At 40.0% G+C, this 19,797-nt stretch overlaps 1 protein-coding gene across 1 annotated transcript in view; it reads right to left on the bottom strand.

Moving 5' to 3' along the window:
- Nucleotides 1-2,596: 2,596 nt before the first annotated feature.
- Nucleotides 2,597-19,797, bottom strand: part of Hdac8 (histone deacetylase 8) — a 228,389-nt gene continuing 211,188 nt past the window's right edge. The window contains exon 11 of the mRNA XM_077106324.1: nucleotides 2,597-3,079. Within this exon, the coding sequence (XP_076962439.1) occupies nucleotides 3,057-3,079 (23 nt within the window). The 3' untranslated portion in view covers nucleotides 2,597-3,056. The remainder of the gene's footprint in view (nucleotides 3,080-19,797) is intronic.

The following is a 19,797-nucleotide window of genomic DNA, read 5'->3' as shown; positions in this document are numbered from 1 at the left end:
ATGATAGGCAAGTGCTTTACCACTGAGCTATATAGCCCCAGCACCTATTTTAAATTATAAAAAGTAAAATGTGCTCACTAGAGAAAAAATGAGAAATATTAAAAAATAGAAAAAAAAAAAGAAAAACCATCCTTTGCCTTCCTTCTCCACAACAGCCCAACTCAGTTAATATTTTGTTATATTTCCTTTCAGTCTTTATTTTCCCTTCTTGTGCATTTATGATAATTCTAGGCAGAGCAACTCTTTATCTATTTTGCCAGTTTTGTGGATGCCGTGCTTATCTTTGGGTATTTCAGTTTCAATTTGTTAGTATTTAAAATTATTTCTAGTTTCATCTGTGGGATTTTTTTATTAGTCTTGCTTTCTTCCCTTTCTTGCCTTTCCTCCCGTCCCCTCCTCTCCCTTACCCCTCCTTTCACCCTTTCCTTCCCTTCTCTTTTGTATTGCCTAGGGCCTTGTGCAATCTTTCTATCATTGAACTCCACCCCCAGCCCAACATTTCCTACAGGAATCAAAAGTAAAAGAACAATCTTAGCAGGAGGCTGAGGGAGGAGAATCAAAAGTTTGAGGCCAAACTTGGCAATTAAGTGATATTTTGTCTCCAAATAAAATAAAAATTCTGGGGATGTATCCCAGTGGTAGAGCTCTTGCTTATCATGTGTAATTTCCTGGGTTTAGTCCCCCACATCTCCAAAAAAAAAAATCTGGAAGGCCACCGAGGTGATGCCCTCTCTGAGGAGAAACAGGCCCATCCTCCAGAGGCCTAGCAGTGGACAAGTTCCGCAGCTTGTTCTAGTTCTCATTTGGGCAAAGCTGAGGTCAGAGTGTGGGTCAAACAAGTAGGGTCAGCCTGGTCAGGAGAAGGCATCATTGCTGCTGGGTGACAAAGTGTTCCCCTGGTGCACTGGCACTTTCTGCCACACTCCTTGCCCCAATCCATTCCCACTGAAAAGAACATGGGGCACCAAATTTCTCATTGTTCTTTACCAGGTGGCTTCCTCTCGAGGCTGAGGCCTTCACAGGGATTTGGGTGACCACTTTGGGTGTAATTTGAGAGGACTGTGATAAGAAGTTGAAACTGGGCTAAGAAGCCTTTGAGAGGGCAAACATTGGAGGGTGGTCTCTTACAGGATGGCAATTTGAGAACACCCTCTTGCTAGCTTCCCTGGCTTTCCCCAGCCCTGCACTGCACCTCCTCACAGTTCTATTCTTTAAAATCCCTCTTCTTTTTGGGTATAAGTCAAATTGCCCTTAAGTGGAGAGTGTAAAATCAGAATAGTCGCCATTTGAAATGACTGGTATTAAACATCCCATGCTGTTTAATAAAAGATTGGCTATTTCCATCCCAGGACAACATTGAAGGGTTTTTCCACTACCTTCTGTGGAATGCCCTTCCCCCTCTTGGAAGCCTGGAGAAATACAACTCACTCTCGAAGGCCCGGCTTGTACATTGTCCCCTTAAAAATGCTCCAGGATGCTTTTCTGACAGGGGAAGATGCTCCCTCATCAGTGCTCTCCCCAGCATTGCATTTGTATTTGAGAGAGCTTGAAACAACCCAGGATCTGCTTCTTTTTCCTCCTTCTTTACTTTGTCTGGGAATTCCTATATGACCGGGATAGGGTTGTGTCCTTGTCTCCTATCCCAGTCCCAGCAGTTGTAAGAGTTTCATAAATACTTGGTAAATCAAACTATATGATCATGTTTTACCCGGTGTAGTAGTGCACACCTGTAATCCCAGCTACTCAGGAGGCTGAGGCAGGAGGATGGCAAGTTTGAAGTCAACCTAGAATTTAGTGATTGAATTTCATTTTCTGTCTCAAAATAAAGGCGGGGGGAGGGTTGTTGGTGTAACATAGTGGTGGAATGATGTTAGCCTAACATGCGCAAGGCCCTGGGATTCAATTGCCAATACTTAAAAAAAAAAAAAGAAAGACAAAAGAAAAAAAAACATGATGTGTGGTTATCCCTTTCTTTTCATCATCTTTCACATTATTCTCTATTCCTATTTTGCCATCTGGCCATCTCCTGAGAGCTTAGGGTAACAACAACACATTATACCCATAGACCCCTTTCATCCCATGTACTGTCTATACTTTGCTAGGAAGTATTTTCCCTATCCATGGGAATGCCCCACTTATACCTGACATGCCAACCTATCTTTCCCTTTTTTTTTCCCTATTCCTAAATCCTTCCTGGGCAGCGGCAGTTCCTCCCTAAGGTGCTAGCAAGACTTTCTCCTTGGTTGAAATACCTGCATCTCCATGCTTTCTCCACCATGATCAGGTCCCAGCACAAGACAGAACTTGGCCTTCTGCCCTCAGGGCTTGTGGTGGAGACTGACTATTTCCCCAGCAGGTCCCAGCACTCAGGGTGAGCTTCTAAGGCAGAACCAGAGCAGAGCTTGGAAGCAATAGGGCTGTTCTTGCCTCTTTTGGTGAGGGGAAAAGTTCAAGGAAGGAAAGGGTGAAGTGTCAGTTAACAAAGTCAGTTAACAATGAGAACAATGGGGCAAGGAGGTAGGTTTTCAAAGATTTTATTAAAAAAACAAAATAGATAGTGAATCCTAAAACAACAGTAGTGGACTCCACCCCACCACCCAGTTTACTGATTGTTTCCTCCCTTCCCTGGGGCTCCATCTGGATGGTCCTGAGATCCAAACCCTGCCTGTCAGCAGTTCCCGTCCACAAACTGGTGACCAGAGCTCCACACTTTCCTCCAGCTTCTGATCTGTTCCTTTAAGAAAATAAAAACACCCCTTCCCCAACTCACTTAAAAATAATTTTCAAAGATTAAAAACTGCATTTGTGTGTTTTTAAAAAATACTTTAAATGTTGTCTATCTTCCTCTTCCCCTAAGCCTAGTTGAGGACTCTGGGGTGCCTGCCTTCTCACCCCAGGAGGCCCGTTGCTACTTGGTGCCCCTTGGAAATTTTCAGGAAGTAATTTCATCCAAATTTCCCCTGCAGTCACAAATTCCACAAACTGCTCGAATAAACACGCTGTCTTCATTACAGGCACTGCTGCTCAGCGCTGGAAATGTGATCTCTTTTTGTCAACTAGACCACATGCTTCAGATTCCCTGCAAACAGGAGAGAAAACAAAATTCAAGTTCAGGTAATGTATGTGAATGATATACCTCAATAAAGCTGTGAAGAAGAACAGTTTTGCATTATGGGGCTTGCTCTCTTGCTGCTCTTGGGAACCTTGTGACCCTACCAAATGAACAAGTACAGGCCAGGATGTGTAGCTGGAAGATGTGTAGCAAAGGGCCCAGATACCCTTATGAGCCCAGCAACTATCAGTCAATTACATGAATTCCAAGTGAGGTTTTTGATAATCAGGTGACTTCAGATGCTGGGTGGATCCAGCCTAAACCAGAAGAACCACTCAGCTGAGCCCAGTTCAAATGCCAATCCACAGAGTCAGGAACTAAACAAATGGTTGTTTTAAGACATACACACACACAAACACAAATGCACATTCATGTTATACATTTCAGAGTTTACAATTAACTGCATCAAATCTCCTTCTCCCCTAGCTTTTCTTCCCCCCTTAGCAGGGTACATCCCTCCTAGCAGTTTCTCTTGTGAATACTCCTGAAATATGGAGTGGGAGCCTTCCACTGCCCTCAAGCCTAAGAGCCTTTTCTAAAAAGTGATCATTTGCAAGCCTACAAGGTCAGGCTCTAGGAAGGAAAGTTTTGCTCACTTTGTCCCTTGCTAGTCTTTCCCTGGCCCATTTCCCCAAGCAGATCATTGGGCTCCAAACCCTACTGATCACTTCTCCTCTGAAACAGGAAGAATATTCCATGAGGACTGGGATCTGGGTTGCTTTACTTTTTGTTGATCACCAAAGTCTAGCACAATGCCTCATACATAGTAGGTGCTCAGTAAATGACTGAGTGAATGGATAAGTGGAAAAAAAGGAGGAAAGAGGACACATAATCAGAAATAAACCACTTGCCTATCTACTTTAATTTTTAAATTAATATATAGCAAATTGACTTTCAGTATGTGCAAATCTATTTTTTTTTTTTTTTTTGCTCACATTGGCTTGGATCTTATGATCTTCCTGTCTCAGCCTCCAAAGTAGCTGGAATTACTGGCATGCATCACTGTACCTGGATCTTTTTATTAAATATTTAAAACTTACTATTAATTATTACAAAGCAATGCATCCTTATTAGAAAAAGATGTGAAAATATAGTCAAGCAAAAAGAACATAAGGGTTAGGCAAAGTTTTCTTAGGACCCCCCAAACAATAATCATAAGAAATAATTTGATAAATTAGACTTCATCAAAATTTTTCAAAAATTATTGGAGGCAAATTTCTAGTGCAGAAGAATTTCCAATAATTTATTCGATGCTGTATCTTCAAAGAGGGGGAGCCTAACTCTCAATTCTTTATTATGGACTCTGCATAGAGACTTCTTTACAGTATAGAAAACAAGGAGAAAGAATAACTTTACAGTGGAGAAATCTGACAAACACTACTTCAGCCAGTGATCAAGGCTCCATGTTGATAGTAGGTATCCCAGCTACAATGGGGGTGAAAATGGCCCTTTTCTTAAGCGGGTTTCCTTTCTAAACCCATAGCCCCAGTCTAATTATGATGAAGACCAAATTCCAAAAGAGAGGCATCCTACAAATTTACTTGACCAGCACTCCTCACAATTTTAGAGGTTATTAAAAACAAGGAAAGTCTGAGAAATTACTACAGCCTAGAGGAGCCAAAGGAGACATAAGACCTAAAGGAAATGTGGTATCCTGGATGGGATCCTGGAGCAGTTAAAAGAAGCCTGAATAAGGGATAGTTCATAATGTATCAAATTGGATCTTTAAATGTAACATATCATAGGAACATAAAATGTCAAAGGTGAGCAAAACTGAGTGTGAGGCACATGGGAACTCTCTGTACTATCCTTACAATTTTTCAGTAAATCTGAAATTATTCCCAACAATAAAGTCTATGAAAACAAAAACAAATATTTGCTCATGGAAGGAGACCAGTAACACATGGGATTTATTATGTTACATAATATTATATGTTAATTAGCTCTTTTATCACTTTTTAAAAATTTATTTGTTCTAATCAGTTATACATGACAGCAGAATGCTCTTTGATTCATCGTACACAAATGGAGCATAATTTTTCAGTTCTCTGTACATGAAGTAGGGTCACACTATTCATGCAATCATGCATGTACCTGGAGTAATGATGTGTATCTCATTCCACCATCTTTCCTACTCCCATACCCCCTTCCCTCCCCTCCTTTACCTTTGCCCAATCTAAAGTTTCTCTACTCATCCCATGCCCCCTGCATCTTCTCACTTTTTAAACTTTTTTTTTTTTTTGTACCAGGGTGCCACAGTCTGGCTGGGCACAATTCAGGAGCCACTTGTCAAAAGAAACTAACTTTATTTTTAGAACCACACAAGATAAACAAAACAGCTCCTCAGGAAAAAACCCTCAGAGCCCAACTGCCACCACCGGCTTCCCACAAGCCACACACCCCAACAACCTCTTCCTCCCACAATCCTCCTGCTCTTGAGGCCGATTGGCTGGGTCGCATGGGCGGAGCCAAAAAAGTCCCCCAATGAGCAGCTCCGTGGTCTGAAAGGGCAGGGAAACAGCCCAATGAGCATCACCGCAGAGGAGCCAATCAGCTAGATGTTGCTGGGGCCGCTGTGAGCCAATCATCAGCTGGCAGTCTGAAAGTTTGCTGGGGCCCCTTCAGCTCATCAGCTGGCAGTCTGAAAGTTTGCTGGGGCCCCTTCGGCTGTGGCTCTCAACACCAGGGATTAAACCCAGAGTTAGTTGTTTAACTGCTGAGCCACATCCCCAGCTCTTTTTTTCCCCAGCCCCCCCTTTTAATATTTATTTTTTAGGTGTAGATGGACACAACACAATGCCTTCTATTTTTATGTGGTGCTGAGGATCAAACCCGGGTCCTGCTCGTGCTAGGGGAGTGCTCTACCACTGAGCCACAATCCCAGCCCCCCCCAGCCCCTTTTTTATATGTTATTTAGAGACAGAGTCTCACTGAGTTGCTTAGGGTTTTGCTAAGTTACTAAGCCTGGCTCTGAACTTGAAATTCTCCTGCCTCAGCCTCCTGAGCTGGGGGGAAATTTTTCAGTTTTTGTTGTTGTTGTTGTTTGTTTGTTTGTTTTTTGGTACCGGGCACTCAACTACTGAGCCACATCCATGGCTCTATTTTGTATTTTATTTAAAGAGAGGGTCACACTGAGTTGCTTAGTGCCTTGCCATTGCTGAGGCTGGCTTTGAATTCACGATCCTCCTGCCTCAGCCTCCTGAGTTGCTTGTAATACAGGTGTGTGCCACCACATCCGGCCTTTTTAAGTTTTTCAGGTAGGGGTATCATTAATCCTCTTCTCCTTTTTTGCAATGCTGGAGCATGCAACCCAGGGCCTCTCCCATGCTAGGCAAACACTCTACTACTGAGGTACACCCAAAGCATTTACCCATATTTTGGAGAATTCTTTGTTTTAGATACAAATCTGTTATTGGACATACGATTTATAAATATTTTATCTCACTATATAACTTACCTTTTTATTCTACTAAGTCTTTTGTAAAGCAAAAGATAGATAAGTTTTTTGAAAAAGATGTTTTGATGAGATCTAATTTAGCATTTTTCCCTTGTTTGGATCATGTTTTTGGTGTTTTAAACTACTAAACTCAAAAAATTTCTGAATCATCTTTGCTTCTTCATCTCTTGGTTCATGCCTCCTCCATGTCTTATGAGTTACCAAGCCTAATTTCAAGATTTCTCTCAAATCTGTTTCTTCTTTTCTATTCCACTGTCTCTTCCTTAGTCACATATATTACTTGGGTCACTGCAACAGCTTTTCAGTAGTCCTCCTGTTTCTGGAGTTGTCTCCCAGTAATTGCTACCTATGATCACACCCCTCTCCTTTCTTCAGGAGCTCCTGACCACTTATGAATGCAGTCCAACTCCTTTGTTTAAATAGACATGCTCCATCCATATGTTCCTGTCTCATGTCATTGCTTGCTTGGTTGCTCCTGCTGAGGACACACCACTGGGGATCCTGATGCTGAAGTGAGGGGTCCCTCCATCTGAAGCCTAGTCAGAGCATGAGGGAATGAGTGAATGCATGGGTGGACAAAAACTACATCACAATGTTCCAATGTCATGTGTCCACAGAGAGGAAAGGTGGGTGCTGTATTCTCTGCTGCCCTGATTTGCTATCCAGTTACATTTGGAGACAATTAAGAAAAACAACAGAAATAATTTCCTCCAAAAGTTGATGATGAGCAATGTTAAATTTGGGTAACAATATAATGTAAGCTTAAATAATGCCCATTGTCTCCCTTTCATGTCTAGCTTTTCCAGCAGTGGGTGGCAGCCTGAGAAAATTCAGCCAACACAGTCTGGGGCCTGAGGGATACATGGAGTTCAGATCAGAGGGGGCAAACCCAAATGCCTCAAGAGGCCAAGACTGGATGTGTGTAAAGGAGATTGGGGCAACACATATGAAGCCCTCTTGTTGCTTTCTTCATTTTTCTAATTTGAGTCATCCTGAGTATAAGAAATATTTTCCTTTTTCCTCAATTCTACTATGAAAGAAGAGGGATAGTAGAGTAGATCAAATGAATCAGAGTAGGGAGGAGGATGGCAAGGGATGGAGAGAGAAGGGGAAGGAACAGGAAGGTAGAGGGAACTGAGATTGAGCAGATTATATTATATGCCTGTATCAAAATGGAATAATGATTTCCACTATTATGTATAATTATGATGCACCGAAATAAAAAAAAAAAAAAAGAAAACCCAAACTGTGAGATGGTAATCACACTTGGCCTTGAGTGAGATATACAAAGAGGAGTGGAGGGGTCTGAGGCAAACAGAAATGTACATGCTTGCAAAGCAGGCAGCTACAACTCAGTTCCAACCATTCACTACTATGTAGGAATGTGGGCCCAGTATGACCTGATATTTCCATTGTCTAAGAAAATTCAAAAATTTCCTTTTTTGGGGGCGGGGGAGGGGCTCCAACCCATGGTCTCATGCATATTAGATGAGTTCTTTGACACTGAGTTACATCTGCAACCCAGAAATGCACATTTTATGCAATGTTTCCACAGTGTTCAATGCAGACAGCTGATTGAAATTGTAAAGAATATTGTGTAGGGCATCAATATGAGTGATCAAACAAAATAATTTTGGACGCAAGATATGGCTCATGTACTCCCAATTTGTAATTTCTGGTTATCTCTGGAATGGTTTTGATTTTATCAGTGGCACTCCATTTCATTCTCAAATATCCTAGTTTGGACAATAAATGATATTGTCACCCCACCTCTGATGTACAAGAAGGGACTGCCCCAGGATTCAGGAGAACTGTGTTCTATCAGTTCACTGAGGGACTGACTCAAGTGCTCTTCCCCTTACTCAACAAACAATTATGGAGTGTCTACTCGGTGCTAGGTACTTGGTTAGGTACTGGTGAGCACTCTCTCTACTTTTTGTCTTTTTTTTTTTCTTTTAAGTAGACTTTATTTTTAGAGCAATTTTATTTAGGTTTACAGGAAAACTGAGCAGGAAATACAGAAATATTCCCTTCCATTTTCCCTTGCAGGCAGTTGCCTCTATTATTAACATCTTATATTAGTAGGGTACATTTATTACAGTTTGAATGAATATTATTACATTATTATTAACTAAAGTTCATATTTTGCATCATGATTCACTGTTTTTTTTTCAGTGCTGGAGATCAAACCCAGGGCCCTGCACATGTGTGCTCCAGCCCTAGGGTTCACTCTGTGTATTGTACGTTTCTATGAGTTTTGATAAGTGCATGGGGTTATGTGTCCACCATTATAGTATCATATAGCATAGTTTCATTACCCTAAAAATCTGAGCTCCACTAATTCACCCTCCCTCCCTTCCTCTGAAGCATGGCAATCATTCATCTTTTTACCATTTCTGTAGTTGTGCCTTTTGTATAATATTATATGCTTGAAATTATATGGTCTGTAGCTTTTTCAGATTGGCTTCCTTCATTTGTCAATATGTACTTATGTTTCCTCCATGTCCTTTTTTTGGGTGGTATTGGGGATCAAACCCAGGGACCCTTTACAACTGAGCTACATCCACAATCCTTTTTAATTTTTAATATTGAGACAGGGTCTCACTAAATTGCTTAGACCTTGTTAGGCTGCGGAGTCTGAGCTTGAACTTGGGATTTTCCTTCCTCAGCCTCCAGAGTTGCTGGCTTTGCAGATGTGTGACATGATGCTTGGCTCTTCCATGTTTTTTGTTGTTTGATAACTTATTTCTTTATAGTGCTGAAAATATTCCTTGCCTAGATGTACCACAGATTATCTATTTACCTGCTGAGTGTCTTGGTTGCTTCCAAGTTATGGCAATCATGAACAAGGCTGTCATGAAAATTCATGCTAAGTTTTTGTGTGGACAGGGGTTTTCAGTTTATTTGGGTAAATATCAAGGAGAGTAATTGCTGGATGGTATGGTAAATCTGCTTAACTTTGCCACAAACTGCTGAACTGTCCTCCCAAGTGGCTGTGTCATTTTGCCTTCCCACCAGTAATGAATGAGAGTTTCTGAGATGCTTCACATTATTTCCAACACTTGGTGTTGTCGGTATCTTGGATTTTAGGTTTTCTAAAAGATTTGTAGTGGTAGGTCATTGGTTTTTTTTTTTTTTTTTTTTTGGTACTGGGGATTGAATCCAGAGATGCTTTACCACTGAGCTGCATCCCTGCCCTTTTTAAATTTTTTATTTTGAGAGAGGGTCATGCTGAGTTGCTGAAGCTGGACTTGAACTTGTAATCCTGCCTCACATTCCTAAATAGCTGGGAATACAAGCATGTGCCACCATACCCGGCAGTACCTCATTGTTTAAATTTGCAATTCCTTAGTAACTCATGATGTTAAGCATATTTTCATGTTTCCTTGTCATGTATATATCTTCTTTGGAGAGCTGTCTGTTTACATATTTTGCCTAGTTTAAAATTAGGTTCTTTGTTCTGGATATATTGACTGACACCTGTAATATCAGCTACTGGGGAGGTTGAGTTAGGAGGATTGCAAACTTGAGGCCAGCCTTGGAAACTTAGTGAGACCCTGTCCCAACATATAAAAATTAAAAAGGACTGGGTATTTATTTCAGTGGTAGGGCATCTCTGGGTTTAATCTCCCAGTGTGGCAAAAAAAAAAAAAAAAAAAAGAAAAAAAATTAGGTTGTTTGTTTTAACAGTTCTTTGTATATTTTGGATACACAAGTCCTGTACTGGATATGAATTTTGCAAATATTTCTCACAGTCTGTGGTTTATCTTTTTTTTCTCTTAATACCTAGTCTTCTAAATGTAGAGTAAGCTGGATGTGGTGACTCTCATCTGTAATCCCAGATACTCACGAAGCTGAGGCAGGAGGATAGCAAATTTAAGGCTAGCCTGGGCAACTTAGCTAGACACTGTCTCAAAATAAAAAAATAAAAATGGACTGGGGATGCTGGGGTTGTGGCTCAGTGGTAGAGCACTTGCCTTGCATATGTGAGGCACTCAGCACCACATAAAAAAATAAATAGATAAAGATATTGTATCCATCTACAACTAAAAAATATTTCAAAAAATGGACTGGGAATGTAGCTCAGTGGTAGAGCATCCCTGAGGTTGGTCCCTAATATCTATCTCTCTCTCTCTCTCTCTCTCTCTCTCTCTCTCTCTCTCCTCTCATTCTCTCTCTCACACACACAGAGCAGCGTTGTCCAGTAGAACTTTCTGGGATGATGTATGCTGTCCAACATGGTAGCCAGTAATCACATGTGGCTATCGAGCATTTGAAATATGGTTAATGCAAGTGAGAAACTTAATTTTAAATTTTATTTAGTTAACTTGAATAAAAACAACCTAGTCTTCTAAATGTAGAATATGCGATTCCTTAGTAACTCATGATGTTAAGCATATTGGGCCATGGTGGTTGTATTGGACAATGCAGTGGTGGTTGTATTGGACAATGGCTAGTGGTGGTGTATTGGACAATGCAGCCACCCTTGTGTCTCTGTTTTCTTCCTTCATAACACTGACTAGGGGCTGTCCTTATTGACTCTCTTGTTTGCAAAGGTTCTTTTCAACCTATTAGCAAGTCTTGCAGATTCTACATCTAAATATATTCTAAAGCCACCCGTATCTCTCCACCCTTCACTGCTAGCTATCATTACTCCAAATCACTGTCGCCCTTTGCATGGATGACTCTAGTAGCTTCAAAACTGGCATCTTTGTTTTCTTCCTTGCCCCCTACAAGCTATTCTCTATATAGTGACCAGAGTACTCAGGTCATAATATAATTACTCTTATGCTCAAAACCCTCTAACAGCCACCTAGAATAAAATCTAAGCAACTCACCTGCAGGAACTGGTCTCTTGTCTCTCATCTCCTACCCACTCTCCTTGCTCACTTGGTTCTAGCACACAGGCCTCCTTGATGTGGTTTGAACACATGAATAATTTTCCCTCTTAGGGCTTTCTCCTTTGTACCTGGTGTTTCTTCTGCCTGGAATACTCTGTCCTTGGATATTACCATTTTTGATCTATCTCATCACCTCTATCACCTTGAGTCAACAGTTTTCAACTCAAAAGTCATTTGTAAGAGGCCTTATGACAATTCAAGCTGAGAGGCCAGTAGCCAGTCACTCCTTTTCTATCACATGGCCCAATTTTATTTTCATTAATGCACTTTGCTCACCCAAAGCATCTTGTGTGTTTATTTGCACACAGTCTGTCTCCTCTCACAAACTCTAAGAGAGCAAGGGCTTTATCTGTCTTGTTCATTTCTCTTTTGTTAGCACTCTTTACAGTGGCTGGCATACTGTAGGTGCTCAATACCTATTCACTGAAGGAGCAAACATCTCTAGAGTTACAGGGCAGTAGATCAAGCACTTTCCCATTCAATTCACAGAGGTTTAAAACTTGGTCTTTGCTCTTAGGGACCTTATAAATGCGGTTGAGGTGAGCAAACACATGCTAACAAACGGAGAATCAGTGCTACCAGGTGAGGTGGCAAATGAGTTCTGAAAGCAATATCACAGCAGTTTGAAGGAATGTCAAAGTGATCCTAGGACTCTTAGAAGCTGAGTGGCACCACATAAGAACAGAATAGTGAATTTAGGACTGTTGAAAAGTATTTCCCAAACTACCATCCTATGAGTAATCCTTTCAGGAATGTTGTCACATCTACTTAGCATCTTTATTAATAGTCACATAATATTCTTCTATGTATCCATTCACTGCTAAAACTTTAATACCTATTTTGGCCTCATCTAGCTTAAGCAGCAACAAAAACAAAAATAAAAAAGACTCTATGTGCTTATTGCATTTTTAAACATACATTAAAATAAATATGGCTGTTAAAATTAAAAATGTCTAGCTGGGTGCGGTGGTGTATGCCTGCAATCCCAGTGGCTCAGAAGGCTGAGGCAAGAGGATCAGATGCTTAAAGCCATCCTCAGAACCGTACCAAAGCCATGAACAACTTAGTGAGACCCTGTCTCAAAATAAAAATTGAAAGGACTGGGGATGTGCTCAGTGGTTAGGTGTCCCTGGGTTCAATACCTGGTACAAAAAAAATTAAAAATGTCCTCATGTCACCTCAAATTGTGTCTCCTATAGAGTAACATGAAACACATTTTGATAAAAATGATTGTGGGGGGGCTGGGGTTATGACTCAGTGGTAGAGCACTCACCTCGCATGTGTGAGGCCCTGGGTTCGATCCTCAGCACCACATAAAAATAAATAAATAAAGATATGTGTCCATCTACAACTAAAAAATAAATATTAAAAAAAATGATTGTAAAGATGGCTCTTGATCAGTTCATGCCCAGGCTGCTCTACATCCATTGGCCTCTAGTATCTGAAAATCTCACATGGTGTGTTCCATACTCCATCAAGCTCCCCTGTGTAGATATGGTCCACTTCTATGTCCATTCATTGCACAAATCTTTAATGGTGTCTACAACGGCCTAGGCCCTGTGACAGGCACTGGGATCAGAGAGGAGAACAAGACACAGTCCTTGCCATCAAGGAGCTCTTGGTCCAGTGAGAAACAAGGAGGACATATTTGGAGTCAAACACATCATCATCCATAGTAACAGAGTAATAAAATACCTGTATATACAAAATTCTAGAGGCGGAAAAAGAGAGGGCATGAAAAGCTTCACAGAGCAGGTGGCATCTTGAAGGGCAAAGGCAGAAAGAATGTTCCATGCAGTAAGAACAGAGCAGGATATATAAAGGCAACTGCAAAGTTTTTGTGGTCAGAACCCAGGATGAAGGTCAAGCAGGGGGACAAGGAGGCTGGAATTATACAGAGGAGAGAGGATCTAGTGTGATATGGGGCTAGAGTAAATTTTCCAATTGTTGCCCCATTATGAGCAAGTTGAGGGTCTTCCTTTTTATCTGGGAGCAATGGCAGTCCGAAGGATTTCTGTGAAGCCATGGGCATGTGCTGATGTGAATGGCTGATTTTTTAGCCTTTAATTGTCAACTGCATTGCTTGCCTTGGAATGTCGATCCCTCCTGTCATCAGAAAGCCTTTCAATGACAATTATGTGGAACCACCAATTACCACTTGTCTGCTTCTGACCTGAATTAGAACCTGGGGTTGTGGATTAATCCCACCAGGCTTCTGGCACTTACAGGATATCAGCACTTAAAGGATATTACTCTGATGGTTAGGGTGCTCTGGTCTCAGCTTGCAAGGCACTACTGCGGGCTCAAACGGAATCGAAGCAATTTCTAAAATAGCCTATGATTCATTTTTTCTCCCCTCCTGTGCCTAAATCTGCTGGCTCCATGTGGAGGGATGGGCACAAGTAACTGTAGAGGTGACATCACAGAAGTGGGCTGCATGCCTGCCAGGCAGCTTGTGGAGCTGGGCCTCAGCAGTTGTCTATCTGCTGGGCTGGGCGATGCCTCCCAGGCGTTTTGGAGTTATAGCTCCCAGGTTCTTTGGTTGATGTGCCTTCTCCACATTTCTTTTTCAGGCAAAAATTCTGGGCTAGGAAATCCAAGATAATGGGAATAGCAGTGGTAGGAAGAATAATACAGTCTTACATCTGTATAATGCTTTAGAGTTTTGAAAGCCATTTGCTCCATTTTGCTCCACCCAAACACTAGTGGGAAATGGAAGTTGGGATTTTCAACTTGAACTGGAAACAAATTCTTGCTTTCTTGCACAAAAGAGCAAAATGCCAACATCCCTATTTGCCTCAAAGCACATCACTATTAGGCCTCAGATGCCACCAGAAGGTCAGAGAGACTCCCTTCAGGCTCTAGGTGCTTCCTGGAAGATAAATTCTCCAGGAGAAATTGCCTGGCAGGCACAATCTATTAACCATGCCATCCTGATTGAGCCAGCAAATAGTGCCAGTCTCAGTGCTGCCAGCTCCTTCTGCACACCCTGCTTTACAGTCCCAATGGTCCCAGAGACCTTTACTGGAGCCAAAGGCATGGCCACTGACTGTAGAGCCCTGAAGGTAGGGTGTGTCATGAACATCTGGAAGTGCCAACCACTGCCAGAGTAGCTCAAAGGCCTGTGAAAGGAAAACCACAATTCGGGTCACATCAGCCATTACTGCAGATCTTGAAGGGAAGGGCCATTGATCCCAGCCATGAACAGCTGAGTAGGGTGGAGGGATTCTTTTCTTGGAGGAGCCATAAAAATAGTTCTGCAGCAGTCTCATGTTTACTCTGTGATCTTCCCGGATGTGGTCCCAGCATGACTTGTTGTCCCCAGTGTTCTATTTCCACAGTTGATGTGAAAAGTCTCCCCTAGCCTAGCATCTTGCCACTGATCTTCTCCAGCATCATGGGTACCAGGCTGGAAGCCAAGGGGGTGGTATATACTTGTTTGAGCTTTCCAGATTTAGATTAGATTTCAGTGTTTTTTTTTTTTTTTTTTTTTTTGTGTGTGTGTGTGTGTGTGTGTGTTTGGAGGCAGGGTGGGGCACTGGAAGCAATGATGCAGAGATGCTGAGTAGTACTATGAGAGTGAGCAGATGCTTCTGCTGTTTTTGCCATAGCTGTTGCCATCACCACTACCACCGAATGAGGCCAGAAGGACTTAATGAAAGACCACACGTGCTGGTCAGTACCATGAACATGTCAACTTCATAAACCAAGATGCTTCCACTAAGAAAATGTTGTCTGTTGGAAATCTTGGCGGGGTATAAAAGTGACCTTTTTGGAAAGTTGAATCTGTAACCTATATGTGGAAAGTGATTGACAGAACAGAACATCATCACCTCCAGAGCAGAGGCCTCCCAGAACTTGTTTTCCAGCTCACGGGGGAAATGTGCGCCTATGAAAGTAGATTAAGGATCACCGCCTCAGTCTGTTTTAGAGATGTGAATAAAAATCTTGGCTTGGGACTTCCTCCTCTCTGGTTGACTGATTTTTCAATTGATTTGTATTTATTAGCTAATGAAATTAAAGTTGTAAAAATGATAACAGAAACACAATAAATCTCTCCCACAACTGGCTGTTTCTATGTCACTATGGTGCATTCCTCACTTTGATTACTTCAAAGTCTATTATTTTGTTCTCAATTATTCTGTTTTTCTGGCACTGGAGAAAATCAATTTGTTTTATTTTCTCTTATTCATGCACTCAATTATGCTCTTCGGGCACATTTAATCACTTTGATGTTTTCATTTTATGGCCCGTCTCTAGGCACTTCAGCTGCATTGCTGCCAACGGGCAAGCAGGACTAATTTGCATGTCACAATAGACTTGAAATTCTAACTCAATTTAGAAATCTTTATGAAATCTCCCTCCAAAATATGCTTGGAGCTGCAAAGAGGCAGAAGGATGTGGGTAAACCAGGAGCCTATAAAGATGCTTCCTTTTTTCAAAAGACTCCCAGCTCCTTGGTGGCCTGACCATGGCTTGGGGATGTCCCTGTCAAGGTATAGCAGAGGAGTTCATGGGATGCAAAAATGTCTGTAGAGTTTCTTCTGGAACTCTGTGGTGAGAACCCTGTAGTAAGTAGCTTCCCCTTGGCAGCAAAGCCAGGAATCTGGCCTGCTGATGCTGGTGTTAAATGACCATCAGCACTGCTGGGTTTGGCGGCTGAGCTCAAGACAGCACCTGAGTGAGTCTCGGTGAGTTAAAGGGACTCTGGGTACACTGAGAAAGTTGTCAACAGTTGGGACATTCCAGAACCCTGAGTGAGTTACCTTATTTTCTCAAATAATTTCCAAAATAATAATTTTGCTCATGGATCATTTTAGTGCTAAAAGCTGGAGGAAAATGAGGAATATTAATTGCTTTTGGAGTATTCTTTGGACAAACAAACAAACTCACTTAAATATATTAGAGTCCTCTACCTGCCCTTCCAAAATTCTTGGTTTGTTGTATACAATAATCAGCAACTCTACCAGGTAGAAGGAAAAATCTGTATTTCTTCTTCTAAGCTTTGGGCATGATCCTCAACTTCTCATGTGGAATCCTAGTTCCCCCACTCACTGGCATTGTGACCCTGTACAAAGTAATTAGCTTTTCTAAACCTTGATTCTTTCATATATTAAATAATATTACATTGAAATAATTTTATCTACTTCAGAGACAGATTTGCTTCCTAAACTTCAATATTGTCAAAGAGCCTAACCATATTTACATACCACTTATGTAGAAACCTTTCTCATATGGAGTCATTTTTTAATACTTAGCTTCATCTTAAGAAATAATACCAGTGAGGTCAAAGAGTTTGATGTGATAGTTATATTTTCTTTCTAATACATGTTAAAACATATATATTATATATGCTAAATCCATTCCTATATTGGGGTTTTTGATGCTGTTTTCCCCTCCATCTAGAATGTTCTTCACCTCAATTTTTGTAAAATTACTTTACTCATTTCCTTAAGTTCTATTCTCAAATTTCACTTCTTCAGAGAAACCTTTATTGACCACACTATCTAAAAGAGTGTCCCCTCAATTAATCAGTAATCAACATCAAATATTTATTTGCTAATTGCTTATCTGTTTCACTAGAATAAAAGCTCTATGATGGGCAAGGCTTTTATTTGTCCTCTGTAGTGCTGTATCATTAGTGCCTAGAACAGTTCCTGACACATATTAACACCAAATACATATTTCTTGAGTGAATGAAAGATTAAAATAGAAAATTAGCCTCTCAATAACCAGAGTCCCCTTCCACTAGTTGGGAGCCTGAATTTCTACTTCTACCAAGCAGGAATGAGACACCAATTTTCTCTACCAGGTAATAGTAGCTGAGTAAGGAGCCAAGATTTTTTATCATTTAAAAAAAATAAATATTTTTAGTAATCTAGACTTAAAGAAAATCTCAGTGGCACTTGAGTGATAATGCATAATGTGCATATTTCATTGCTGTGCATATTTTGAGTTATGGTATATGCTTGATTATTATTTATGAGGGGTCCTTGAAAAACCCATTTTTAATACAAACATTATCAAAATACATATGAAACCTGAAATAAATGTTCAGATATGAAAGAACATTGTGTCTTTTTTTTTTCTGATTCATCTGGCAAACCCTTAAAAATTAAAAAAACTCTTTAAAGTGTGAACCTAGGGCTGGGGATGTGGCTCAAGCGGTAGCACGCTCGCCTGGCATGCGTGTGGCCCGGGTTCGATCCTCAGCACCACATATAAACAAAGATGTTGTGTCCAACGAAAACTAAAAAATAAATATTAAAAATTCTTAAAAAAAATAAAGAGGGAACCTAGACTTTTACCCTCACCTGGAGGTAATGGGGTAGTGAATGCATCCCATGACAGTATGATGTCAGAAGACTGCTGAAACAGAAGATTTAAATAAGATCTAGAATTTCATAACATCATACCTAAAATGTTCAGGATACAATAGAGAATCGTTCATCATACCAAGAGCAGGAGGCTCTTAACATCAATGAGAAAAAAAGAAAAACAAATCTCAAAATAATCAACAGATGATAACAGAGATGACAGATATTGGCAATATCTGAGTAGGAGTTTAAAGCAGCCACCATAAGAATACATCAATGAGCAATTACAAACATGCCCGAAACAAATGAAAAAAGAAAAAAAGGAAGTGTTGGTAAAGAAACAGAAAGAAAAACTAAAACTAAATTTTAGAACCAGAAACTAGAATATAAGTCTAATAGCAGAATGGCAGTGGTGAAAGAAGAATTAGCCAACTGGAAGATAGAACAACAGAAATTGCTCAGTTTGAACAAATGACAGAAAATAAACTGAAGAACTGAGCAGAGACTCAGGGACCATGTGGGACCATGATAGAATATCTAAAATTTACGTCATTAAAGAGATTCTGGCATTCACATCAAATCTGAGAGGAGGGAAGAAAGAAAGTGGGGCTAAAAAGTATTTTTTTTAAAAAAATTATGGCTAAATATTCCCCCAAATTGGCAAGAGACAGAAAATCTACAGATTCAAGAACCTAATGGAATCCTAAACAGTATAAACCAAAAGAAATCCACACCAAGACATATCATAATTATATTTCCAAAAACTAAATGAAGAGAGAAAAATCTGGAAAGCAGCAAAAGAGAAGTCAAGCCTTACCTATAATTGATAATTCATTGATACTTCAAATGACAGTGGATTTCTCATAAAAGACAAATCAGAAGGAAGTGGTACAATATTTTTTCAAGTGCTAAAAGAAAAGAACTGTCAACCCAGAATTATATATCAGAATTATATATCCAGTGAAAATATCCTTCAGGAATGAAGAGAAAATGACAGTTTCATAAGGGAAAGAAAACATTGAGAATTTGTTGCTAGCACACCTATCCTAAAAAAAGAATAAACAAAGTTCTTGAAATGGAAAGGAAATGATAAAACAAAGCATCTTGGAACATTAGAGAGGAAGAAAGAACAATAGAAAGAATAAAAATATGGGTAGATATAATAGATTTCTCTTTTCCTCTTGAGCTTTCTAAATTATATTTGGTGGTTGAAGTAAAATTTATAACACTGATGTGCTTCCAAATGTATGTAGAGAAAATAAGACAAGTATTTTCACACTGGTAAAATGTTGACAACGGTAGATTATAAGAAGTTACATGTGTTCAATATATACCCAGAGCAACCACTAAAAACCAATACAAAGAGATATAATAAAAAATACTACAGATGAATCAAAATGGAATTTGAAAAAATGTACAAATCACCCATAGTAAAAAACAGGAGAAAACAGAGAAACAACAGAAAACAAACAAACAAAAAAAAGTAAAATCAAATGGAGAGTCAAATCACAACAAAATTACATTGGATGTAAATGTTCCAAATGCAGCGATTAAAAAACAAAGACTGGTAGTCACTAAAAAATGGCCTAATTGTATGTTGCCTATAAAAAAACTCACTTTGAATACAGTAAAGATAGATTAAAAGTAAAAGGATAGAATATGATATATTGCTATGTTGATTTCAGATACAGTAGGCTTCACACCAAACCACATGGACAGTGTGGGACATTATATAGCAGCAAAGGGGTCATTTTACCAAGATATAGCAATCTAAAATATAAATGCATTAAAAAACAGACTCAAAATATGTGAAGCAAAAATTGATAGAGCTGTATTGGGAAATAGATAAATTCAGAATTAGAGCTGGAGACTTCAACATCACTCTCTCAGCAACCAATTGAGTAACTAGACAGAAATTGACCAAGGATATAGAAGAACTTGACAATGCTATCAATCAACAGGATGTAACTGACTTTTATAGAACACTCTAAACAACAGCAGAATACACAT

The sequence above is a fragment of the Callospermophilus lateralis genome, chromosome X, assembly GCF_048772815.1.
Source record: "Callospermophilus lateralis isolate mCalLat2 chromosome X, mCalLat2.hap1, whole genome shotgun sequence".
Classification (NCBI taxonomy): Eukaryota; Metazoa; Chordata; class Mammalia; order Rodentia; family Sciuridae; genus Callospermophilus; species Callospermophilus lateralis.
Note: the sequence above shows the minus strand (reverse complement) of the source record. Positions and strands in the feature narration are given on the sequence as shown.